The 27,143-nt window shown below is 41.6% G+C and overlaps 1 protein-coding gene and 1 long non-coding RNA gene across 3 annotated transcripts in view; one reads left to right on the forward strand and one right to left on the reverse strand.

Annotated features, from left to right (window-relative positions):
- Positions 1 to 2,264: 2,264 nt before the first annotated feature.
- On the reverse strand, positions 2,265 to 25,950 carry LOC310682459. Of its 2 annotated transcripts, none has more exons than XR_014513904.1 (2): positions 25,014 to 25,950; positions 2,265 to 8,591 (listed from the first exon to the last, which is right to left on the reverse strand). It is a non-coding gene; the product is annotated as an uncharacterized lncRNA (long non-coding RNA). The 2 variants fall into 2 exon arrangements; XR_014513905.1 differs by having other exon boundaries at positions 25,005 to 25,950.
- LGR4 (leucine rich repeat containing G protein-coupled receptor 4) overlaps positions 4,352 to 27,143 on the forward strand; it is an 82,291-nt gene continuing 59,499 nt past the window's right edge. The window contains exon 1 of the mRNA XM_083428784.1: positions 4,352 to 5,334. Coding sequence (XP_083284910.1) covers positions 5,150 to 5,334 — 185 coding nt within the window. The 5' untranslated portion in view covers positions 4,352 to 5,149. The remainder of the gene's footprint in view (positions 5,335 to 27,143) is intronic.

The raw sequence follows: 27,143 nt of genomic DNA on the forward strand, positions 1-27,143 counted from the left end.
ATGATTTCCTTCTTCTGGAATCAGATTTGGTGAAAGAGAAACTGTTAGGTGGCTTCCTCACTCTCAGTTTGCATCCCAAGTTAGTAGACCTTTGGGGAGGCAAAGCTATTGCAGGTTTCTGTTTGACCAAAGGAACTACAAGGAATTATGTATTTTATGAAGTTGCTTTAGTTCCCGTGTTTTAGGCTGCGATCTTAACCACAATTGTTAAGGAATGAGACCCACTGAACACAGTAGGAGTCATTTCTGAGTAGTGTTGGAGGAGACATTCAATTCAGGGTGCATTTAAAGCCAAATCTGTCAAATTCCCACTTCTGAAACAATATGCAATCCAAAACACTACTAACTTCCAAAATTTGCAATTATCTGAAATTTGTGATGCAGTTCTCCATTCAAACAATGCTTACAAAAATACATATATTAGGGGAAAGTGTATTTAAGAATGAAGGTATTAGTTAAAGTAGCATACAAAGATGCATTATGTTAGGGGAAACTGCTTGCAAAAAATGTTTGCATTAGCCAGAGCTGCATATAAAAATGATGAATACTAAAATGATGACTCTCCATGAGGATCTTAAAACTGGAAAAACGAGACACTGGGAGAACCAAAATTGGCAGTTCCTTCCATCCCTACTTCTGAGTAAACAGGTGCAGGAAATATGGTGATAATTTAATAGTGAATGGCTCATATGTGTTGAAAAATAAAATACGTGGATTTTTCTTCTTATAATTTATGAAAAGCAGCTACTACTTATTCTAAGCCACTCACTTACGATAAACACTACCACTCCTTTAGGGAACAACCTTAACATAAGTTTTGCAATATGTGATCTTAAATTTAATAAAGTGCAATCTGATCCTCATTTGTATTTCCTTAGATGTAATAAAATGAGGGTTTCCAGAATTGAAAGCTATGAAAACAAAACTATTTAGAGGCAGTCACAACCTACGGCCACAACACATTACTAACTTGAAACACAGCTAGGCAATTCCTTTTCTCAAATAAGATGGAAGCTAGCTTTGTGGGGATGCATCAAAATGCAGTATTTCATAAGGAACAACAGGATGGATGGAGAATAGATATGAATTGTGGTTACACCACTTCCCGAACCAGTGGTGAGTGTGTACACAGCTGAAGTGCAAAATCCAGCTAAACATAGGCACTTTAAAGTCCAATTTGATTTCAGCAGAATAAGCATGTGCTTAGATCAGTTACGACGTTTTTATCACTCACAAAAACCTTTTCGTTTTGTTACAATGCAACCAACTCACAACCACACCCATTACTATCTGCACAGCCATGTCAACTGCATTCCTCATTAGCATCATTTTCTTTTTAATTATCTTTTTAAATTATCTTTTTTGCAATATGCACAATATAAGACAAAGCAGGAAATAGTATGTGAGCACAATTATAAAATTGCAAGTGCCATTAGCCTAGATTATTTAAAACATTCTGCTTATCTCAGGATAGTAAGTGAACGCTTATTCAGCAGTGAAAGTTTTCCATACCTCACAATATGTGATTCTAAAAGAACAATTAAATTTAAAATGTTTTGCTCTGTTGTAGTTTCCAGGTATGGAATTCCTTTCCCTGAGAGTTAATCTATAGGTCCAAAGCCTATCTACGTTATCTAACACTGAGGGATATACAAAATTAGCTGTGTATCAATTAAATGTTCAAAAGGGCAAAAGGAATAGCCACTTATATTTTGGCAGACTGCTGACTTTGGGAGGTGAGGAGTCAATCCTGTGATGACATTATACTCACTGTTTTTTGTTTGTTAAATGGCTAGAGATCATCTATGCTTTGCATGAAAGTGAGCTCTAGAAGCCAAACAAAAGAACCTTTGGGATGATTGCAACAAACCACTTGGTGGTGAGGCTTATAAAAAACCTCTGTACCATACACTTCATGGAAAAGATCCACAGCACAGAACATGCTTCTGAGGGATTTGAAAATGTTTGGGTGTCCCACCACAATGCTTCCAGACAGGTTTCAGAACTCACCTTTGTTGCTATTTGGTAGCTGGCTGGTTTGGCATGTCTTGAATCTGCCCAGAATGTTCCAGCAATACCTTCAACAAAGTGATGTTACTACCCAAAGTAGTAGGGTTCAGCTACTTCCATTTGGAGAGCCACTGCCAAAAATATGGATCTAGTCTCTCTGAGTAAAATACTTTCCTGAATCATTCTGCTTCCAGGAATCCAGGTTAGCAACTTCCATATAATTTTTACAATAGTAAACAGGACTACAGTAAGGACTGAGTTAACTCTTTAATAACTACCCAGGTTGAAGCCACATCCAAGTTCCAATGCAAACGATTAGCTGGAGCAGCACACAGCCTTGATAAAACAAATATTTAACATTTGTATAGCCCTTTCAAGTGTTCAAAGCATGTCACATGCATTACTAGAGGTAATCCTTACAACAACTGTGTAAGGCAGGAGAGGGGAACTGGATCTGGCTTGCAGGCAAGCTCCTTTTATCCCTTACACCAGGCCAAATTTGACAGGTGGGCTCGGCCGCCCTGCATGCTGCTTGGAGACATTGCTGATCACTTGGTCATTGGCACTTCAAAGCACTGAGCAGGGCTTTTTGCAAGGAGCAAGAGTCTTGCGAAGGGCCTTGCTTGGCTCTTGGTTTGTGGGAAATGAACTTGCAGGATAAATTGGGACCTGTGGCAGACCAAATGAGGCCCATGGGTCAGAGGTTCCCCACCCCTGCTGTAAGTTAAGTCTGTATTATTATCCTCTCTGTTGCAGATGGGGAAATGAGACCAAGAGAGAAGTCATGGCTGGTTCAACTGAGGACTGCCTGAAGTACCAATAGCCGCTATGTTAGTGTTTTGATGTACCTAGTGTAGGACTCTCACACTAGAGTCCTCCCAGAGGCCCACACTGTTTCTAGAAGTTTTCTCACAACCTTTTTGTTTAAGTAGGGTTTCAGGGTTATTCCAGATGGGGGACCTCATATCTCGAACAGGTCTTGAAGATCCATTTATTCCTGTGTGTGGCAAGTTAACTGCTGAACATGCTCTCTTTTTCAGTCATAATATTCATTGCCATTTTTTCCTTTGCTATCCACATCAGTGGGTGGAGCTGGACAGAAAGCATCAGGACTGTGCTTTTCTGTCCTCACCTCGATCACTCCTCCCAAGTTCTCCATTAAATTTGCCAGTTCTGCACACATTTTGTACCTGTGCACACACACTTCCAGGAAGTATGCAAGAGCAAAGGTTACCAGCTTTATCCAGCCAGTTAACCTGTTGCAAAATGGAGGCTTGTGTTTTTTGAGCGGGAGCATGTGGGCAATATTCATCTTCACTTAGTTTTGTAAGAGGTTTCGTGCAAGACCTTCATCATTAGCACCACCACCATCTTGTTTTAAAAGCCTGGTGTAGGTACTGTGATTTTGATCTCCATGGAAATGTCCCACATATATCATGTGGAGATCTTGAAAGAACAGGGTCCCCCCCCCCTTTTTTTTTTTGCTGGGCATGTGGCAATACGTGGAAATAGGATTCTTTCCTTTAATACTGGGAGCTGCTGGAAACAGAAGGGCCAGACTGAGCATATGATAGTCAAGGCGAGCCCATGGAAACATATCCACACACCACAACCTCCCCCACCCCCAGCACTAATGACCTTCCACACTAGCAGCCACTGCAAGTGTTCAGTGTGCTGCTTTTACTTCCCGGAGTATTTCACAATATGGAAAAGCTGGATTCAACATAAAAAAATAAAAAGGCAGTGTTGGTAATGCAGAAAGAAAATAAAACATCGGCGGGGAAACACCTATTCCACAATAAGCTTCCGTCCAGAAGTGTCTGCAAACATTGTTTTATCCTGCGTTGTACTTTTAATCAGATACACAATAGTACGGAGAAAGCAGCCCATGCAGCACAAGCCCCTTTCCAATGAACCGGACAGCAGCTGCAGCTAACTTGGGCACCCCACTCCTCAGGGGGTGCCTGCCTTGGCAATGGGCAATGCCTGTCTTTATCGCGATTGGGGCCATTCCGACGACTGCAGCTTCCAGGCCCTCCAGCTTGCACTCGGCCACTGGCGCTCCCTTTTAACTTCTCCAGCCTCCTTGCTGGACTTGGAGCCGCCGCTCTGCTCACCCGGAGCCTGCAGCCCAGGCCCGGGCGCACGAGCAAGCCTCTCCCGGCGGAATCCCGGGCGAGCCGGAAGCTTCCGCGAGCAGCCGTGCGTCACGCAATGCGCACGCAACGCACGGCTCTACCGTGGATCGAAGAAACCTAGCCTCCCCCCCCCCCCGCTAGCCGGGGCAGCCCCGCTCTCTTCCCGAAGCCGCCCTCCGCCCCGCCCTCCTTGTCACTCAGCACCTCTTTCCCCGCCCACCCACTGTTCCGCTTGCCAATGAAGGCCCGCTTTTCCCTCTCCCGTAGGACGTTGCCGAGATTTTTTTTTTTTGGAAACGTGCGTGGAAATATTTGCATATTTATCAGGCCGAGGTTCTCTCTGCACCAATGCGGGCGGGCGGCAGCGTCCTCCTCATTAGCATACACACCTCGTCGTTCTGCATAGCGCAGCGGCAAGCAGCGGCAGGCGCCGGCGCCGGGGTTGGCGAGGAGCGCACGCAGTAGCCGTCCGCATTGTGTGCAACCCTAGAAGGCGAAAGAAGGCAGGCAGGCTGCTGGCCAGGCGAAGCGCAGCGGGCGAGCGCTGGAATGGCTGCAAGGTCCACTTCCTAGCGGGGAGGCTGCGCTACACGCGGCGGCGGCGTCAGGAGGGGAGCTCGGCGAGGCTGCCATGGCAGAGCCCAGCGGGGCGCGTCCTTACCTGCTCGCTTGAGAAATGATTGACGACGAGCTGCCGCCTCTCCATGGAGCGGGAAGGAAGGGGAGCCGCTGAAGCGTCGGGGGGATTTTGCTGAGGGGAGGAGGAAGGGGAAAGGAAAGAGGACTCGGCTGCTGCTGACGCGGAGCGCTGAGGTGGGCAGCCAGGCAGCCAGCCGGCCGCGATAGCAAGGACTCGGCTCAGGCGAAGAAGGGCCCGCGGAGAAGGAAGCCAGCGAGCGACTGACTGGACTTGGCCCTTTCGCCCTCGACGGGGAGACCCCTTCTCGGCGGCTCCCCGGGTTGCCCGCGGGCAGGTCTTGGCGCCGAGGGCGGCTCTCGCGATGCGCTGCCTGCCGCTGCTCGGCTTCTTCGCCTGGGGCTTCGCGAGCTTGCCTGGGCCCAGCCGAGGAGCTTCCCCTCCTCCCTGCCCGCTTTCCTGCAGCTGCGATGGGGACGGCGGGGTGGACTGCTCCGGGAAAGGGCTCGCCGCCGTGCCCGAGAGACTCAGCGCCTTCACCCACACCTTGTAAGTCGGGCGGGGAAAGCGACGGGGGGGGGGGGAGTTGGTGCTTGCGCTTGCCTTCACCTTGCCAAACAGGTTGTGTGCGCTTTCGCAGCCTGGCCTGAGAGGGGGGGGGGGCGGAGGCGGGAAGGAGCCTCTTTCTTCCCTTTCTTCTTTGCCCCAGGCCTGACTGCGAAGCTTTACCTGCGTGGAGATCGGCCCCGCTGCGGCGAACCGAGAGCTGCTGCGCGTACCCTTCGCCTACCTGGGAAGCGAGTCCCATTGAATTCAACGGGACTTGCTTTCGGGGAAGCGCGTGTGGGGTCGTGCAGATTAGATACGGGTTTCTTCCTTTTTTCTTTTTCTTTTTTTACACAGCCCTTTTCCTGTGGGTGCTCCTTCAAAGTAAATTAAGTGGGGCATCCTCGCAAGTAAGTGTACTTAGGATGCCAGTGCTTAAATTGTAATCCGGATTCCGGTGTCCACTTAACTTGGTGTCAGGCAGCCTCCCTGGACACCTCGAGACTTAAAATCGGGGTGTCGTTTTCAGGATGGCTAAAGGGCTATTAAAAAAAAGTCGAACTTTTCCTACCACATCCGTGGGTATTCAGGTGGGAACGTTTCTGAGCGCTAGAGGGAAACGGTTGATAGTTCACTAGTTTTGCATTCATGAACATAGGCTACAAGGATGTCGTAACACACACCTACCTAACTCAAATGTGTGTGTATGTGTGGTGTCAATCCTAGGCATCCTCTCTTATTGAACTTCCAAGTAAACATAGATATGACTGGGCTGTAAATTCCAAGCCCTGTTTTACAAACCAGCAGGGAAGTTTTAATTGAATTGAGCCTAGCTACTGATTTGCCACATTGCCCCCCTTTATTTTATTTTATTTTGAGTACACAATACTGACTTAAAGCGCAGGTGGGTCATTTTTTCTCTCAATTCAAATGGAATCTGTCACTTGGGGGGGGAATGCATCAAAACACAGTATTTCATAGGGAACCATAAGACTGATACTGGATAGATACGGATCATGGAGAACGTGTCCGGTGGGAGCACACTGTGGATGCAAAATGAGCAGGAGTGTAACCACAGCCTTAGCCTGATTCTCCAATTCTCATCCTTTTAGTTTTTCTAGCAGTACATAGGAAGTAGCCTTGTACTGACTTTGGTCCATTGAGCTTAGTATTCTCTACACTGACAGGCAGCAGCTCTATGGGATTTCAGATAGAATTCTCTCAGCCTTACCTGGAGACACCAGGGATTTGACCTGGGGCCTTCATGCAAAGCAGATGCTCTACCACTGTGCTGTGGCTCTTGTGGAAAAGAGGGATGGCCCTTGCAGCAGTCCTTGTTGATCTTCTGGTTAAGATCTATGGTATGTCCTAAATAAAAGGGAGGGGGGGGGGGACAATAGCTCCTAGCTGCTAACTTTCTCACCCACATATCTCTTGGAGAAAGGAAATACCAAGAGATTTATGGAGAGGTAAAAGTAGAGCTTAAGCACCTGTTAGTGTCTGTTTCGCATGAACAAAAGCAGTCTGCTAAATTTACAGGTATTCTCCCAAGCAGACCTGGTTTGGTTAAGGCAGAGCCAACATACAAATATTTTGGTGCTGCAATATTCAGGCATGTTGACTAATGACACCTCCCTTTCTGTATAAATCAGTTGATCCTGACATGTTACTGGGGCTTGGATTTGAAAACAGATGCAGTAAAACTGAGATTCCAGTACAAATAATCCCAGCCTTTCTATCTAACAATGCCATTATAAGAAAAACTAAATACCTCGGAAAACAATGCTAGGTGTGTACTGCATCTAGGATTTCAAGGGTGTGGTGTTCTAAGGTGTGTGTGTGTGTGGTTAATCACACCTGGTGCTGTGTATGCAGACTTGTCTTAAAAGCTCTGAGGAATTTCCTAAATTTTTTACGCTTTTGGTCCTAAAACTTGCTTGAGCATTCAAGTATCCAGTGCTTTAAATGAAATTATAAGATATTCAGGGAGCACTGAAGCAAAGTCCTGTTTGGTTTCAAAGATAGTTGGAGGCTATATGCTGAATTTGTCAGCTGAGAAGATTTGAGGCAGACAAGAAGAATCAATAATTAATTTTGAAATGGATTATGTAGCAGAGTTGCATTGTTTAAAGGCCAAGAGAAGGTGGTGTGGATTAACATTAAAAATAGCTGTGTATATGAAACCAAAGAGGATTAGGTAGGAGTGCATAAAGTAAGGATTATAAATATGAGAACAGGTTTGGAGTAAGATGAGGTAGCTAACGCAGGGCTGTGTCATTTTTAAAAAATCAGGAGTACTGTGTACTGTAAACATGGAGAAGAGGGTACAGGTACTTGTGCAGATGCTCTCCTTTTTTCATTATAATTATTATGGTTTTTCACTTAGTCACTGACTGCTATTTCCACAAAATAGAACAGATTAGGATAGGAAATTGAGGCAGGTATGCTTCAAGCATAAATGCTTTTTCAACTGGATATTGGTGAAATATTAAAGGATAAGTATATGCTTGCTTAGTTTGGCTTGTGCATTTGAGATGTTATGAGAGAGCTTGGATCTGCAATCCTATATACTAAGACAAAACTCATTCTGTGAGTGCCAGGTGATTTGGGTTATGCAGCCCGAACAGTGCTACCCATAGGGGAACCCCCCAGGTTTGCAGAAATGTACACAAAAAGTTGGGGGATGGCAGAGCAGCTCAGTGGGGACTGAGCATTCTCAGTTACTATGGAATATTTTTTGTCTATTGAATTGAATAAAAACAGAAAACGTGACAGGAGGACAAAGTCCCGAGAATGGACATGTCTGGGTGGGTGGCATGCTGCAGAGGAGCCCTCCACACTGTTGCATTTTGTTGTAGGTGCTGCTTGTACAGTTTGACACTCAAGTACTTGCAGCATGCAAGGGTCTCACAATTTGATGGTTTCAGAGTGATAGTATCTTGAAATGTCTGACTTAGAAAGTTGCAGTGCTAAGCAAGGCTTCCCACAAATCTCATAATAGGGCATGATGGGTGTGCCTCACTTTTCCATGAGGGGTTAACAGTGAAAAGCTATAATGAACGCTTGCTTTGAGCTGCAGTCAGGTCTCGTGTTACTGAAATTTCACTGCTTCCCCCCCAAAGAATATTGTGGTATACATTTAGATGTTGTCTGCACCAAGCAGGCAGCATAAACGTCACTGCCCCATGGGAATTTTAAAATACTAATTTTCTTAGCAGTATATCCTTATCAGTTTCTGGATTAATTTCTGTTCTAGCCCACTGCCACAGATTATTACTATTACAGTAGTACCTCGGGTTACATACGCTTCAGGTTACATACGCTTCAGGTTACAGACTCCGCTAACCCAGAAATAGTACCTCGGGTTAAGAACTTTGCTTCAGGATGAGAACAAAAATCGTGCGGCGGCGCGGCAGCAGCGGGAGGCCCCATTAGCTAAAGTGGTGCTTCAGGTTAAGAACAGTTTAGGGTTAAGAACAGACCCCCGGAACGAATTAAGTACTTCACCCGAGGTACCACTGTATAACCCTTTTGCAGTGTTAGAACTTTGACATTCACTTTTAGAAGTTTCACTAGGCCAGGTGTGATGCAACAGACTATATCCAAACCATGATTTGGAGATTCATGAGTGTGTCAGAAGTTTGTGTTGTTTACTTGCCTACTTTCTTTTGTGAACTCCAGTTCTTCCATGACATCCTCCTATTGAATCCCCTTTCCCCCACCAGCATAATGTTTGCCAAACTAACTATAGGTAGAACAAACTATAGCTATGGAAAACCAAGAAGTGGAGAAGGCGATCCTTAGGAGAGAGTGTAAGATCCTGCAGAACATGCCAGAGCCTTTAAAATATGGGTTTGAGGGGGAAGGTTGCATTGTGTTTATGACATCTGAACTGGGCCAAACATTTATGTTGTGTTCAGAATGTATGCTGAATTTCGAACAAACATGGACACACATTGTTTTCTTTTTCTCTCTAGTCATAGGAATACCGTATTTTTCGCTCTATAAGACACACCAGACCACAACACACACCTAGTTTTTGGAGGAGGAAAACAAGAAAAAAAATATTCTGAATCTCAGAAGCCAGAACAGCAAGAGGGATCGCTGCGCAGTGAAAGCAGCAATCCCTCTTGCTTTTTCTGGCTTCTGTGATAGCTGTGCAGCTTGCATTCACTCCATAAGACGCACACACATTTCCCCTTACTTTTTAGGAGTGAAAAAGTGAGTCTTATAGAGCAAAAAATATGGTAACTTAAATGGCTGCAAAAGGAAATGAGGGAAAGTGAATTGCATGTTAAGGTTATTCTGAGCAAGTTGAGGGATTGAAAACCATTACATATTTAAATTAGCCTTGGAAATAAGGTCACAAAATTGCTACCAGCAACAATTTTACCAGCCCATCTGCCCACACACATACGTTAATCATTTGTAGCATATCAGTGACCTAGAATAACAACTCTGATACTGCAATTGCTTATCTCCCAATTTACAAATGGCTCCCTGCCTTGAGGTGTTCCTTACTGGCCACAAACAACCAGGCAAATGGCTGTTTATAAACTGAATTATCTTAATATCTTATTGTAAATGAAGTTATTTTGTGATAATATAAATTAATATTCAAAAATCAGTATAAAGAAGGGAAGTATAATAGTTAAGATAGATACAAGTCTTACAGGCTGGCTGGCACTGGTGTGGTAGGAAAGAGAACAGTTTAATGGGACATGAAGATGCATGACTGGCAGTTATAGCAGTTACTAAAAATACTGTATGTACCGAAGAATCTCTTGGATTGCTTGGTTGCAGGAAACCAGGTTTCATTACCCAGAGTTTGTTGAGATTATGACATTGTATTGTTGCAAGATAGGTGATGTCAGGCACATTGACTATGCTAACACAGTCAATTGTGTCTTTTGCCACAATTTCGCTAGTTTATACTAATGAGCATGCTTGTTTTCTCTTGCTCTTGAGGGTAGGACTTGAGGCAAAGGCTTCAAGTTATAAGAAAGGAGATTCCAGCTAAACATTCAAAACAACTTTCTGACAGTCAGAGCTGTTTGGCAGTCGAACAGACTCCCACGAGAGGTGGTGGACTCTCCTTCTTTGGAGGTTTTTAAGCAGAGGTTGGATAGCCATCTGTCATGGGTGCTGTAGCTGAGATTTCTGCATTGCAAGGGGTTGGACTAGATGAGCCTTGGGTCCCTTCCAACTCTTAGATTCTATGATTCAATTATCATAACTCAGTTGAATTTATCACCATGATCATAACTATTACCTAAGGCAAGGAAAACTTTTCTTACTGCATTTGTTTATTTTCTCCATGCTTTGCCTTGACCATGTTTTCCTCTTTATTCAGGTGAAAGGCCAGAGTAATGGCTTAAAATATCACAGTTCTTTGATGCTCAGTTGATATAAAAAGGAGGTTGCCAACAATCTGATGTGCTTCACTGCAGGCACTTAGTGATTATTGGTGTGTATTCACCATGCCATTGCTTGAAGTCCACCTAAAGAGAGTCAAATACATGGGAGACACCATAGCAAGAGAGCATCACCCAACAAGAGTTTGAGCCTTAATGGAATTGATCCAATTCAGGATGATTGACTGACCTAGCATCTAGATACATTAGTTACCCTTTGAATAATAAAAATAAAAAAACAGGCGTGAGTAGCCTCATCTGGAAGCAATGAATAAAATACTCCAGTTCTAGTAGACATTTTTCCTTGATAAGCATTATAGTAGGCTGCAGATCTTTAACATTGTTCTTGCTTTCTTTAGTTTTTAGGATTCCTGTCAAACAAGATGTCCTGTGTGGTACTTCTAGTGCAGCTGTACAGGGCCTGGCCATGTTTATTTACATTGGTTTATATTTTCTCTCTCCTCATCCTATGTATAGTAAAACCACAATTGCTGTGTTCCATTTGGTTTGCTTCTTTCATACCAGTTGTCTTCATTTAGCTTCCCTCACTCTAGCCTCCATAATTTTCTTTCCGAAAATTGTACAAGAGGTTTATCTTTCAGAACATGGAAATCCAGAGTGCTATGCTCAGTTAAAATAGGTTAAATGGCAATTAGAAATGTTGGCTACTGCTTAATATAAAATAAGTGAAGTCTTCATGCTTGGTTTCTAATAATAGAAGAGACACTAACTTTGGGCAAAAGTTCACCTGAAATTAATTAGGCTTCCATTTAAACATTATCTGAAATAGAGTGGAAAAATTCTTCCTCCAATGAGACCTGTTTGTACAAGTTTTGTGTGTATTTGTTCTAGAGGGAATCTTAGTGGAGTATCTTCTTTGTGGAATGTCTTTCATCAAGCATTTTTGTAGATGCCCACTTAAATGAAAAGGAGTGTGCAAAAGAGAATGACATCTGTTTCATGATGTTGCACAAGAACAGAATTAAAAAGCCTTCTAGGTACAGTGCAATATTTTTTCAATAAGGGAAGACTGGAGACTAAAACTGCCTCGCTCTAGTCTTGGTTTGTGAAAAGGGTGGCATTACAGCTTTTATTTTCACTAGTTAAGCTTTAGAAAAGACTCATTAGCTGCACTTTTTAATATGACCATAAATGTTTATATTGATTCTGAGGTTTGTTTATGTTTGAAAGGTGTTTTTCAGTAACATGCAAGGCACGCTTTCTTTAATAAATATTCAGTGTATTTCCAACATAGAACCATAAAGTTGGAGGGGTCTTGAGGATCCTCTAGTCCAACCCCCTATAATGCAAGAATATGCAGCTGTCCCATATGGGGATCGAACCTGTGACCATGGTGTTATCAGCAGCATGCTTTAACCAACTGCTTTAGTTCATGTGGGTCTCGGATCTTTTTTAACAAAACGGTAAGAATTTTCAAGTGATTTGCAGTTGAAGAAAACCTGTAGGTGTGGTTTGACGATTGCAGATCAGTGAGCAAATTACAGTGGTACCTCGGGTTAAGTACTTAATTTGTTCCAGAGGTCCATTCTTAACCTGAAACTGTTCTTAACCTGAAGCACCACTTTAGCTAATGGGGCCTCCTGCTGCTGCCACGCCGCTGGAGCACGATTTCTGTTCTCATTCTGAAGCAAAGTTCTTAACCCGAGGTACAATTTCTGGGTTAGCAGAGTCTGTAACCTGAAGCGTATGTAACCTGAAGCATATGTAACCCGAGGTACCACCGTAAATGAACAAACAGAACCCTTAATTTAGAATGGATTTGACACTTAGTTTTGCTTTCTTTCGGAGCTCATTTTTGCAGGAAAGTTTTCTTTCTGTTTGCTATGTGGAGGGTGTACTGAGACTGGTTTGCAGTGTGGAGTGGTCATGCATGAAGTAAATCATTACATCTAGCACTCATCAGTCACCCCGCCGCAGGGATTCGAACCGCCGACCATACGATTAGCAAGTCCTAGGCACTGAGGTTTTACCCACAGCGCCACCCGCGTCCTAAATAGTAGTAACTAAATAGAACTCTGTAAAACCATGCCACTTCTACATTGTTACAGAGTATTAGATAAATGTTTTCCTAAGAGAGTTGTGTCATTTCTGATCAGATATATTCATGGCAGCCTTCCCCAACTTGTTGCCCTTCAGATGTTGTGGGACTCAGTTAACTGCATCCTGCATGGCTAACGTCAGAGTCCAAAACATTTGGAGGATACTTGGTTAGGGTGAATTGATTTGTGGTATAATAAGTCTTGCTATAGTGTAGGGAGGGGTAGCGTGTGGGCCTCCAGGTTTTGTTGGACTACAACTCACATCATCCTTGACCATTTACCATGCTGGCTTGGGCTGGTGGGAATTAGTCCAACAGCAACAACATCTGGAGAGTCAGTTTAGTCACCACACTTCTCTTATAGTGAGGCACTGTCTTGGTCTGTTTAGGATGGCTTTACTACGTTTTTGTTTTGGAAAGACTTTAGTATCTGAAGTGGCAGAATAATAGATATATTCTGCTTCCCTGCCTCCCACTACGCCCAAGGCTGAGCCAAACAGGTGAGGATTAATTATTCCTTATGCTGTTCATCCAGACAATAAAGTGCACTTCAGTCACCTTACTTTTGCTGGGTAGCCTGTGAATACCTATTCAAAAGTAAGAAAATTCTGTCTAGCCTGGATATGAGGGTGTCTTCGTTTCACTGCAGGAAAAATAGCCTTGTGTGTAGTGGTAAACGTGTGGTTGCGACCTCGAGAAAAAGTGCTTGGATGGCAAAGAATGGAAAAACATATCCCCAGTACATCTTTTAAATGGCAAAAGTTCCTGAAATGTTGGGTATTGGTGTAAGAAGTGGAGGGGTGAGGTGAGGTCCAAGTGGTTTCTAGTCAGTATATGCTTAGGTGGAATGGAGATTCTTACATGTTTTAATGCTTACATGTACATAAAGAAGAGGTAGTTTATTCTGTGATAAGCCATTTTAGCATATAAGCAGCATACAAATTAATAAATAACATTGAAAAAACTACAATCCATACAGAGTAACTGTACTCCAGTTTATGTAACTTGAGGACCTAGCTTTAATAGGGTTGCCATATTTTAAAAAGTTGTTGAGCTTTTTTTTTTGCTATTTCAGCTATTTCCAATGACCGAATCCCAGTCCACAGGATTCTTTTAAACGAATGTGCCTAGTTCTGTCTTTAGGTTATATTATATAGTTCAGCTAAAACATTTCAGTTCCTTTCATTCATGCATGCAGATGAAACTGGTTACTGATCAAGGAAGTGTTTCTGATGGGTTGCCTTGGCATTTTGCATTGGGACATAGTTTGGTTTGTCATGTTGTTGGAGGTAGTAATTCTTGAATTGCACACTAGTTTGCATTAATTCAGTGACATGTACAGTGTGACTTGACAAAAGGTAATGTGAAAGTAGTTGGCAAAAGTCCGTGAAGTCCAGGCTGATTAAATGTAGGTGCTATCTTGTGAACTATGCAAGCACTAGGGATGTTTCATTAAGCAGCTATGTGAATTTAGTAATGAATAAAGGCCAGAGGTTAATGACCCATGACATGGCTTGTTTACTAATGTTGTTCTCGTTATGAAAATGTGTGAAACTGCCTGTTAGGAGAGCCTGATGCAGCTCTTGTTGGGTCATTGACCACACTTCTGAATCATCCTTATGTGGCTTAAGTTACGGTTCATTAAGTATATTAACATCTGACTGGAATAATTAAAACATGCTGAGATGGCCTGTGGTGTACATGGTAAATCAGCTGATGTGAGGTTTCATATGTGCTTGGATCCTACAACAAATATTAATTTATGTGGAAGTTACATATAACTCAACACTTTTGAACATCAGGCCTTCTGTGATGGTATGTACAATTTGGTTATAGTATTTAGACAGTTATGCGATCTCATCTGACAATTGGCTCACATTCAGTTCTCGCTGTGTTGATGCATGCACACTTAGACAGATACTTTTGACGATAAGCTTTCCCTCTACTTTTAGTTGCCTTTGAAATAATGATATTTTAAAAACCTGAGGAAAGTAATAGGAAAGATGCATGGTATTCCAGAATTCAAAACCACTTCTTATTTAGAACAACAACAAAACCCCATATTTTAAAAAGAACATAGCTTTAAATTGTTATGGTGTCATGGTAACATTGCAATATATAGTACAGACTACAGATGCATATCTGTGAGGCACATAACTTTGCTTTGACATATGTTTAAGGAAACAAAAAGAAAGGATCTGTTTTTGAACAGGTGATAGTGTCAGCATATTTCTCCCATTGATCTGAGCAAGGCATCTATGAAAGATGAACTTGTGTTTTTATTTTAATTTTTAAAAAAGTTGATCCCCTTTTGGAAATCTCCATTTGGTGTCTGTGTTTGTCTGCTGTGGATTATACATCAATACCAGTTTGTTTTTAGTTGTGTCACAGTTGGCATGTTGGTTATTCTGCATTCTGGTACTTAAGCAAACTCAAGTTATTCGTGAACATTAATGGGCTACCGTGGAGCAATATTGTTTCATACATTTCAGCAGCTGAAATTCTAGCTGAACTGTTAAACATGACACTTAAAATGTTGTGGGCATTTTTTGATTTATAGACATGGTTGCATTTGGAAGCGAAAACGCTTTAAGCTTGTTAAGCACATCAGAGTAATTTTTTATGTTGAGTCTGTGTGGATTTGTGCAAGGAATTATATATGCCACTTTAAAAATTGATTTTTGAGGTTGCGGTCTTGACGTTAATGGCAAATTGATTTCACTGAACTCAGTGAAATTATGCACACTGGTTGCATGGTAACCCAAATATCCTTGTATGTATAATTATAAATCTGGAAATTAACTATTTTGAAATGTGCTAAAATAAGTATTTGGCTGAACTTCTCTGATTTCACAGAGGGACAGGGCAAGCAGAAAGGCTGAGCTGCTCCATTGTGGCTTATATAAAAGATCTTCCATATCTTTCTTCAGTCTAATACATCAACATGGCATCTTTTAAATTATGATTCAGTATTGGGAATTAATGGTGTTTGGAAGGAATGATCATACTTGGACAAAGACTCCCAAGATGGATATGCACCCAGGAATGAGGGGAATGAATTAAAAAGGAGTCTTGAGAATGGGCAAAGGACTGGAGAAGTGGATGGATGGAGTGGTGATATATACATTATTTAGGAGCTCTGTAAGAGGATAAGAGTTGGCATTGGGATGAGATAACTAGCCAAAATGATGGCCATAGGCCTCTACTCTTGCTGTAGCATATTATTATTTGAATGATGCAATTTCTACAACTGTTTTGAGGAGCTCAGTATTTAATGCTCTGTACATTTTATCAGTAATGCTGATCTGCAGTTTGGATTTAAAGACAATGGATGAGCTGAAGTTTTTCATTTACTTCTGAAATGGTTTGTTTTAAAGGACTACAGTTGACTTAGGGGTTGGGTTTTTTTGTTGCATTCTGTGTCTAGAGAAAGATTTCATAGTGTGAAAACTTATGGACTTGTGTCTCCATGGGGGCTACAGAAAGGAAGCCAAGCAATATTGTTATTGGGGAATTAATTTATATTGCCTTTCCATTAACACACACAAAGGAGCTAAGTAGGTATTGCACAAAAGAAACTGGAAAGTGCAACACCTCCTCCTTGCTAACATGCTTCCTTCTTGCTAATGCAACAAAATGGCATTGCTACCATAAACCCTTAACAAAATATTTGAGCTGTCAAGATCCTTGTTGTTTCTTGTATTGGTTTTGTTATATTGTTTAACAAACTCATGAAGTAGGCCAAAACACGAGCATCATAGAGCCAGAATTTTAAAAGGTATAAATGGTATTTAATTATGTTTAGGATATATGTATACTTATTAAAGTTTAGCAACGTAAACATAGGAGTGTGGTGGAGTCTCCTTCTTTGAAGGTCTTTAAGCAGAGGCTTGACAACCATATGTCAGGAGTGCTCTGATGGTGTTTCCTGCTTGACAGGGGGTTGGACTCGATGGCCCTTGTGGTCTCTTCCAACTCTGATTCTATGATTCATATGGTATAGGATCTGAAATGTATGCATGCACCTTACTGATATAGATTTAAGTGCATATAAACCTGGAACTCTGAAGGCCAGATGTTTGGTACCAGAGTGAGATTTCTGTAGTTCACATCCTGCATTAATTGTAGAAAACGGGTCCACATGTTGAAAGACACCACCTCCCTGTGACCCCCAGGATGTCTACATGTTAAGGTGTGGATGCTTTGAGCTGGGGAAGCCTGCAACAGCCCTGTATGGGAGCTGGAACCATGCACAATTGGGATCCCAATTGTGAAGCTTCTGTGTATATGCTTCCCTGGCTTAGACATCCACACTCAATGCATGCATGTAAAAAGGTGACTGAGAGCCATGCAATCATGTAGGTGGACCATGTGCATGGGTTCCCTTCACATGATTTAATGAATAAGGTGAACTTATGGGAAAGAAAAATGTATAAAGAGCCAGTGTGGTGCATTGGCTCCTATGTTAGGTTTCTTTGTGAGATACCAGATTCAAATCTCCCTTCATTCAGCCGTGAAACTCATTGTATGGTGGATGGAAAGTCTTCCAGTTTATCCATGCGTGTGAGGGACTAAGACAACTTACTAAGCTCCTTTGCAGAAGAGTATATGACAACGTAATAAATACGACTTTTGTTCAAGGCAGAACAGCTCTTAATTTTGCCTTTTGCATTTTGCAATATAAGCATGAACATGCGCACACGCACACACAAAAATAAAATGATATTGAATAAAAATAAATACAGCAAATACAGCAGGCGATAGAAACCTGCAATGTATTCGCATGTGGTTCCTTTTAGAAAATGCTGTGAAAAGATTGCATGATCATATAGTTAATATGTTCTCCATTATAACCAGAATGTACTCAGTGGGAGTTGGAATGGCACAGTACAGTTCTGGGCATTTGAGACTTGTGTTCTTTGAATTAATTTCAAATTCCTGTGACCTCTATGGAGAATCTTGCCTGTTGAGATCATAATCTCATGCTTGGGTATTATGACGTGAAGTGAGGACACTATTCTAACTGAAGAATGCAGCAGCTGGCAACTTGGATGTGTTTCCTATCTCCCTTTATTTGGTCTCACTCCTGTTGGTGTTAACAAGTTTGATTTATTTTTTTATTAAGCTTGTGCTAATGTTGACTAAACTGTTAATATTTTACAGAACCAGCATTATGAGAGAGTTATATTTGTACTAATCTGCTGAATGTAACAGTGTTGAACATTGGTTCTAGATTCAGGTAGGTAGCCGTGTTGGTCTGACGCAGTCGAAATAATAATAATAATAATAATAATAATAATAATAATAATAATAATAAAAAATGTCCAGTAGCACCTTAGAGACCAACTAAGTTTGTTCTGGGTATCAGCTTTCATGTGCATGCACACTTCTTCAGATACACTGAAACAGAAGTCAGCAGACCCTTATATATATAGTGGGAGGGTGCTGTGGGGTTTTTCTCAGAAGGGTAGTAGGAGATTGACTCAGTGTGTATGGTAAACCTGTGACTGTTAACGATTGCAATTAGTCCTACAGGAAAAAGCAAGGGATAGTATGCAGATGTCCAAACACAGGTTTAGCATGTGTAGTGAGACAAGTATCATTTCAGTGTTTCTGTTATCTGCATGTTTGGGTTATTTTTCTCTTGTGAGTCATGATAATGGTCCTCTTCTTGTTTTAATGTTTCACATGCATTTATTTGTGATACTGTATTCAATGTTGCCCTTGTAACCACTGAACATGCGGGTTACCTGCCATTGAAACAACAAAATGTATAAGCATAGGTTAGGAATTAGAAGGACAGGGAACCTAGTTCCAGGGGCCTGAAAGTGCATTAACTTGGTTTGTGTTCAACTACTCACTCCCCCATTGTCATGGCAAACCAATATTGAAACAGCGGAGTTTCAAGAGCCGGTTTGTGATATGTCATCGGAATTCAAAGAAAACAAAAATGTTGAGATGGCAGAAGTCCCCCTTGAAAGCAGCACTTGGAATCCCAGCAATATGTTTAAAACAAATTTTGAAGCCTGACCCTCCTCTTAGTAAAAGGCTATCTATTCATGCACTAAAATCTAAACTCCAGACATATTACTGTTAGCAATCTTTTAAGACCTGGCATTTTGCACTTTTCAGCTAGAGTTTGTCATATTTTATGTTATAAAAATTCCTTAGTGTCTGCACCACTAATGTGTATGTTTGTGTGCCAAATAAGGTTTCTCCTCAGGAGACCATAACAAGATTCTTCTCTCTCTCTCTCTCTCTCTCTCTCTCTCTCTCTCGTGTGTGTGTGTGTGTGTGTGTGTGTGTATATATATATATATATATTAAAAAAAAAACTTGCAGTGCATGTTCCTCTTGCTTTCAGCTTTGAGGTGAGCAGGCATTCTGATTATTTTCCGTTTCCTGTGACTGTGTGCCATTTTTTTTCTCAGCACTGCACTTAATATAAGATGCAGTGTACTTGGAATAGCACTACACTCACTCTGATGATGATTTTCAAGAGCTAAAATGTAACAGTATTCCAGTTGCAAATACGTACACAAAAATAGTGTGTGCCAGTTTCAGAAATGTAGGCTTCTTTCCCCCTTTTAAATACAAGAAAACAGGCATGTAATGCCTCATTGAAAGATGCCAGTGGGGGGTGCTTTGTGTAGGTCTTAATTAAGGGCTTTGAAAGTTCCAACAAAAGGAAAAAGAAAATGCTGCAGGTTATTGTTATTCCAACCCATTGGCTCAGCTAGCTGACTACCCATTGGTGCATTTTGTCCATTTTGAAACTGAATGGCACTTTTGTTCATGGTTAACAGAGGTGAAAGAAGCCAATTATTGGCAGTCTTTTCCACAGGGAAGCTGCAGACTGATTTAACCAAAGGCAAGTATGCACTTTTCCACAAACCAGGCTGTTTGTCTTTCTTTGGCATTGGATGAAATGGGAGCTTTCCCTCAACTTACATGCAGCTATAGCTGGGTAAAACCATTTCAGTATTTCAGGTACCACTTTTTGTTCAAATAGAAACTGCTTGTTTTCCACTTGCTGCAGGTGCTTAGATGAACGCAGTTGGTTTTACCATAGGAGTCACACGATACATTCCACTCAGCCTTTGCCCCTCCTGGCTCGTAACAGCTAGTCACAAGGGACTAACTGACTTTTATCAGCAGGAATGTCAATGCCCTTTTGGGGGTCATGGTTTGGAGAAGTGATCATGTGGTCTCTGTTGAAGATGCTACCTTTAGACCCAGTTGAGTTTAATGCTAATGGGGGACTTTGTGGATCAGCTAGTTGCTGAAATGCCGTGTTGGCTGGGATCTCATTTCCCTACCCATATAGTAGATTTGTAGTCTTGGGGTCCTCTTGGCCCCATAGCATTGATGCTATATCTTTGGTGGCAGCTGCAGCCTGGAGTGTCTTCTCTTTGCTCTGTTGCTTCACCAGCAGTACCGACTAGTGGAAGTTATCCATGGTATTGTCATTTATGCCATGATAACCTCCAGATTGAATTACTGGAATGCATTGTATATGTACTGCCTTGAAAATGGTCCAGAAGCTTCAAAGGGCACAGAATGTCACCACACCATTCTAGGTACTGACCTAGGAAGAAAGGAAGGTCAACTGAAGCCAAATTGGGTAGCATTACTTATCAGTTTGAATCCCTCAAAGAATAAAGTCCCATCTTCATTGATATAAGATCCTCTATGTCCAGTTCAGGAGCAACTTAAATCAACCATAATTAATCTCCAGCTTTAAGAAATACTAGGCAGTTTTTGTATTTATTCTTGTTTTCCACCTACTAAGAGACTCGTGCTTTTTGCCTAAGACTGAAGACAGATCCTGGGCACCAGCTGGTCTTTATATTCCCATAGATGGTTGCAACCATGTCATGTTTCTGCTTCCTAACCTGAAACTTGCATAGTACATGACAGACCCTCATTTGAATGCTCTGCCTCCTTCCACATTCTGTCTTCAGAATTTGATGAGCTGCATATAGCATGGTTTCACCACTCACTAGGTCCCCTCAGCCCATCTTGCATTGGAGTGCCAGTGTGTTTATCTGGGGGGGGGGGGGCAATAGGTGGAAGGGACCAAAGCCTATCAGAACAGTCCTAACCTCAGATGGGTAGCAGTGGGGTGTGGTTGAATGGCACATCCTCCAAAGCCTTGCTGCTCAAACCAGGTGGGCAAAACTCTGCTCCATGCTATACCAGCCTGCCACTGGCATAGCAATTGGACCTGATCCAATAACAGCATCCATACCCCTGCTTCTCTCATGGATCCAGATATCTCCTTAGTTTATTAGGCATCTACTGAATGGGTATTTCTGAGTGCAACTTTTCAAGATGAGATATTGCTGCAGCCGCTTCAAACATGACTGTGGATTATTGGTTTGTGTTTAAGAGCAGCATTCAATGTTGGCCATATACTTCATTTTAGCTTGCTGTACTTTATCTCTCTGTATTTTGGTTTGGTTTGGTTTGCAATGTATTGGGTTTTTTTTTGTATTTTTAACTGTCTTTGGCTGATTTTATTGCACTTGGCCTTGATACAATTAGGCAGAAGGTGATTAAAATGTTGTTGTTGTTTGTTAGTAATGTACCTCAAAATAATCAGTGTAAAATTGTTAATTTTGAGGTACATTGAGATTATATTCTAGTCTTTGGAGGCCCATCAAGTGCTTCAATGGGATCTATTTACTTCTTGGCATGTGGTTGCATGTTTTCAAGCTTGCACCCAACTATGTAATTATTTTTCAATTGTTGCTGCAAGAACAACATTTTGTCCTTGTTAGAAACTGTTTAGTAAGTTTTAAAAAATACTTTGGTATAAAATGTGCAGTAATACTTGAAACTATTTTTATGTAGAATTAGACAGTTTTGAACATGCTATTCTTGTTGGCTTAGTTACAGCTAAGGCTATATTTATAGTCCAATTTTGCTTTGGTTTTATTGCACTTTTTAAATATTAGCTTTCGAAATGTTAGGCTTACTTCAACTTTTAAGGCTCATATTGCTTTCTAAATATTGGGTGTGGCCAACAAGAGATCCAAAATAAACTGGATGAAAACTGAAGGAAATCTAAAATACTTAGTGTTTCTAAACTAGGCATTTGAAACTGGAGTGTAGCTGTTGAAAACCCCCTGTGGAGGAGTTACTTAACAGAGTGAAGATGGTGACTTTATTTTGTGTGTGTGTGTGTTCGAAAATGCTGTGACTTTAGATTGCATTCCTTGTCATACTTACTGATGAGTAAACTCCATCAAATTTAGTCCGCTTGCTTCTGAGTAGACATCCATAAGGAATATTCTGTTAGGCATGTAAATATATAGTTTTTCTTTAGGGAATGAACACATTCTCAGTGGCTTCAGTGTTTCTATCTGTGAAGAAGGTTATTTACTTATGACGGGGTGGAGAAGCTACAGCTCTCCAACTCTAGTCAGCCCTGAGCCATCCTGACTTATGGCTGGGGATAATGAGAATTGTAGTTTAGCAACAGCTAGAGGGTCCTAGATTAGCAACACATAACTCAGAGATTTGTGTTCATCTTCATAACTGAGTGCTATTTCATTGTCCCACCTCCAGTATGGTCTGGCTCCTAGGTTACAAGTCCCTAGAGGATTCTACTGATACAATACCAGTTCTAGGGTACAAAAGATGAGTTGCTTTTGCCTTTCTTCACTTTTTGTACTTGATGACTGTAAAGGACTCAGTCTTCGTTCCAACCATACATTTGCATTTCTCTGTATGTTTTGGCAACCCAGTACTGTTGTCCTTTCATGATGTAAATCTTAGGGTTGTATATGGGCTCTAGTGGAGCTCCAAAAAAGCATTCCAGGGTGTGGAGATAGTATGCCCATGCCTGTTAACAGCCCATCTAAAGCACACACATATTCATCAATAGATACCATAGTTACTGTTTATTTAAGACTTATTCAGACAATAGATGACTTCCTGTCATAGGGTGATACAATGCAATACACGGAACATGCTCACACTTCTTGTGTGTTGCTGGATTACCATAGTTTATGCTAATACGTGCTGCCCAATTGTTTTTGCTTCATTTTCCTCTGGGATAAACAAACCATGACACCACAGTTAAGCTTGGCTGCTTGGGACATCTGAATTCAGGATCCTGGCTTTTTGCTTCATAAGAAGCAGGTCTCATTGGCCAGCTGTAAACCATAGTTTTGTTATTGGTTTATGAAACATGGCTTTTGAGGGATCAGTAAACCAGGTTTCTAGGCTCAGATGTTCTAGGAAGCACTGCTTTGCGCAGAAATATAATACCACGACAGTCCCCCACTTACTGTATTGCATATTTCTTAGGTTCAAACTCTGGTGTTTTGAAGGAATGCTAGTTTTAAAATGTAAAACTGCCTAGTAGAATATATTTTTCTACTAGTACTAAGCAAGTGGAACCTGCAACTAAAAGGGGCACTGTGGGCTGCTCCTGTTCAGTGTTTTATGCATATTGTTTTATTTTTTTAAATTGTGGATACTGTATTACCATTAATTAATTCCTTGAACATCTTTCATTTCTGTCCCTGGGGATGGTTGAAAATAGTTCTTAGATATGTACCAAGAAGTGACCTGTCCTAGCAATTTGATGTTTCTGTCTTCCCTCTTTATAGCTATGTGTGTCTTCTTACACCCCACTTTTTCTTCCCTTCTTTCCATTCCACCTATGACATGGTTTTCTGCCATCCCCATGCATGTTCTCTGTCCACTGAGGATACTCAGAACTTATTGAGCTAGTGGATAGGTGGGTATTTTATCCTGTTTAGGATTCTTTCCTAATTTTTTTTTTTTGTACTTCTGCAAACCTTCTTGTGCATGGCTGGCTTTCATTCGGGCTTACATAACTGTGAGCGCTGAATAGTCATTGGCCCATGGCCTGTTTTTTCCTCAACCCCCCCCCCCCCCTTGTTTCACTTGAAGGTCGTGGCCCAAGTCTTCTGTAGGACTGTGTGTGTATATTCAAGAACTGGGCCCCAAGTTTCAAACTTAGCATGGGAAGAAAAGCTGCATATGCCACTGAATTTTCTCAGGAACATTGGCATCAGCCCCAAAACTCGAATGTATAATGCCCATGTTGTTTCCCTTCCCTAATGATCTGGCTTGATTTCAAGGTTTTTCCATGCATAATCAATGGAAAGAGAGATTTTCCACTTTGTTTTGGCACCTTTTTTTCTCTCTTTCTCTCCAAATGATCTCAAGCCTTCATACAAATGTTACAGATAACCTAGTACACCTGTTTGCTTGACACTCCAAACTTGGCTTGCAGAGTGTTCTGTTTTTCAGCACTTGTCCTAAGGAGCTGATATCCCAGCCAATATTTTAGTCCTGTTGGCAAGTAGGCATTAGTGTAAAAGAAACATGTGCATGAATACACACTGTTTAATTATTAATACAGTTGCAATTGGGACATAAAAACCCCTCTTCCATTTAAGTGTGCTGCTTGTTCCCATCTGTAGAACTCATGGTTCTCAGTGCGCATTTAAATCTAACGGTGAAATTGGCAAGAATTCTAGCAATATACTTTCCCAACAAGAGTGAGTTGCAAGACAGTTGTTATTCCAGAGATTTCTTTAAACATATTGGTGTTTCATATGTCTGTTTCAAAAAAGGAGGAAATGCTAGTCAGTTATATGAACTAGGCTGATGGTTCATGGGCTGCTCATGGTGTAAAATGTAGGCAGACAACCAGAAAACTACTGTGTAAATATATTACTATTATTATTATTACTATTATTGTTATATATTTATTTATACCTGCCTTTTTCCCTGATGGGATTAAAGGTGGCTTATAAAAATAAGAACTGCTGAAAACATAGAAAAAGCAGTCATTAAGAATAATTAAACTTTGTTAAAAGTAAAACTGTATATATTTATAAAATATATTAGAACCATAAAAATCCTTACAGTACAAACAGCCCAGCACCATTTTTATATGTATAAAAAGCCTGTGTTCAACCAAACTACAGTGGTACCTTGGGTTAAGTACTTAATTCGTTCCGGAAGTCCGTTCTTAACCTGAAACTGTTCTTAACCTGAAGCGCCACTTTAGCTAATGGGGCCTCCCGCTGCTGCTGCGAAGCCGGAGCATGATTTCTGTTCTCATCCTGAAGCAAAGATCTTAACCTGAGGTACTATTTCTGGGTTAACGGAGTGTGTAACCTGAAGCGTATGTAACATGAAGCATATGTAACCCGAGGTACCACTGTATTAATATAATATTCACATTGTTAACTTCTTCAGCATAAATGGGGGGGGGGGGAGAAATCCCTGTGAAATACCGAACACATTTCAACCCTTAGGTCATCATGCTCAATGCCTAGTAGTAAGAAATCACAAATCCTCAAAAGTGCAACAAGTTCCTTTGAAGCATCCCAAATCTTCATACATACTAGAGGTTCCTGGGGATTTTGATGTGCGTTCAGTCATAGTGTCCAGATTACTTCTCCCTGTGCATAGAACAGACTTTGAAGCCACAGAGGCTGTTTCTTAGATGGTGTTAGATGAATTATGGTGCAGACGGAAGTGCCTCTTTCAGTTTTCCTGCTCTCCTGTTGCAGCAGTTGGGATGATTGCAGGATACAGATTATGGCATTTTGCACCAACCAAAATGTTTCCGTGGGTTTGTGGGATGCAGATTTTGAATGTTATGACTGAAATACATTGTAATCCAGTGGGAGTTGTTGAGGTGGGGCATGGATAAATATCCAGATTAAATAAGATGATTTAATTAGGAATCAAATTTTGTGACATGTGCAAATTTCTTCCTTTGGTTTCACCCCCCCTCTTTGCAATTACAGCCACATGCTACGTAGTAACCTTAGGGTCAAATGAGATGTGATATTAAATGAGACAGATGGATGCCAACAAGGCACAGAAAGCAGGGCCCAAATTGGGAACTTGGTCAAGCTTTTAACACTTTCCCCCCTGCTTGCAAATTTGGTTTGAGGCCCATGGGCCTGATAACTACTTTAAAAAATATATCATGAAAATACTATTTCCATTAATGGCACCACATCTTGTTAGGCTTTTGCGTCTCCTACTGGGAGAAAAGAGAAGTTGTTTCAGGAGTTGTGAGAAAAAGGTTCAGAAAACCCCTTTGCTACCTTCCCCTTCTGATGCTTTCACCACACATTCCTCTATCCATGTCCAACAGTGTTTCTCAACCTTGGGGTCTCAGATGTTGTTGGACTACAACTCCCATCATCCCTGATCTCTGGCCTTGCTAGCTAGGGATGATGGGAGTTGTAGTTCAATAACATCTGGGGACCCAAGGTTGAGAAAGGCTGGCTTAGAAGTACCGGTAAGTCCCATTGAGCTAAAATTGGTACAGGATTGTAACAATGATTTCTTTCATGTTTTATTGGAATTCTAATAAATGATTCTTCATGTTTAGGCTGTCCAAATACACACAAAAATTACATTAACCTGATTTTGGCAATTTGTGTGCTATTGGTTTTTTGTTTTTGTTTTTTAATAAGATCTTTTTGAAATATTGGAGAGTTTGAAGTATTCTTTTAAAACAAGAAGACCACAGCTCAGTGCAGCTCCTGGGAACTTGTGAACAGACCTTGCAAACAGGGACAAGGATTGCTGGAGGAGACGGAAGATAGTGAGCTTGTGTCTTTTGGAGTAAGGCTGCTTGCTTGCTTGCTTTTCTGAGCTTCTTAAAAGTTTGATAGATTGATAGCAGGCCTCAGGGACTGGCTGAGTGCTCTGTTAGAGGCTTGATTACTTTTCTTGATTACTTTTCTTTCATTGCAGACCTGAGGGAATGTGTGGCTGATTGCTCTGTGGGAACACAGGATCTGATGGGGAGGAGTTACAGCTGAGAGGAAACCAGGCTGAGGGAGGAGTTAGCAACCAGCAGCAGTCAAACTTAGCTCAGTGCAGATCCTGGGAGCTCGCGAACAGACCTCGCAAGCAGGGGCGTTTGCGAGGGAGTTTAAGGGGGAGTCCCAGAGTTCTGTCTCTTGGTGTGCATAGGACCAGAGACATGGAGGGCGAGGGAGCTGCTGCAGTGACCTGTAACACCTGTGCCATGTTTATCATTCTGCCAGAGAACAAGCAATAGTACACTTGTAGCAAGTGCAAGCTGGTTGTCTTCCTGGAAGAGAAGGTGCAGCAACTTGAGGCCCACCTAGCCACACCTCAAGCCAACAGGACAGAGTTAGCTGATAGACTGAGATTGAGCACCAAGATAGATGGGGTGCCTCCAGGGTGGAGAAATATTGTGCATTGCAAGAGTCTAACCCCTGGAGGAATGTGACACATAGAAGTAGGACAGCCACAAACCACACTTTGTCATTAGAGTTGCAAAATCGCTTCCATGC

Source organism: Podarcis tiliguerta, assembly GCF_965153285.1.
Source record: "Podarcis tiliguerta genome assembly, chromosome: 1".
Classification (NCBI taxonomy): Eukaryota; Metazoa; Chordata; class Lepidosauria; order Squamata; family Lacertidae; genus Podarcis; species Podarcis tiliguerta.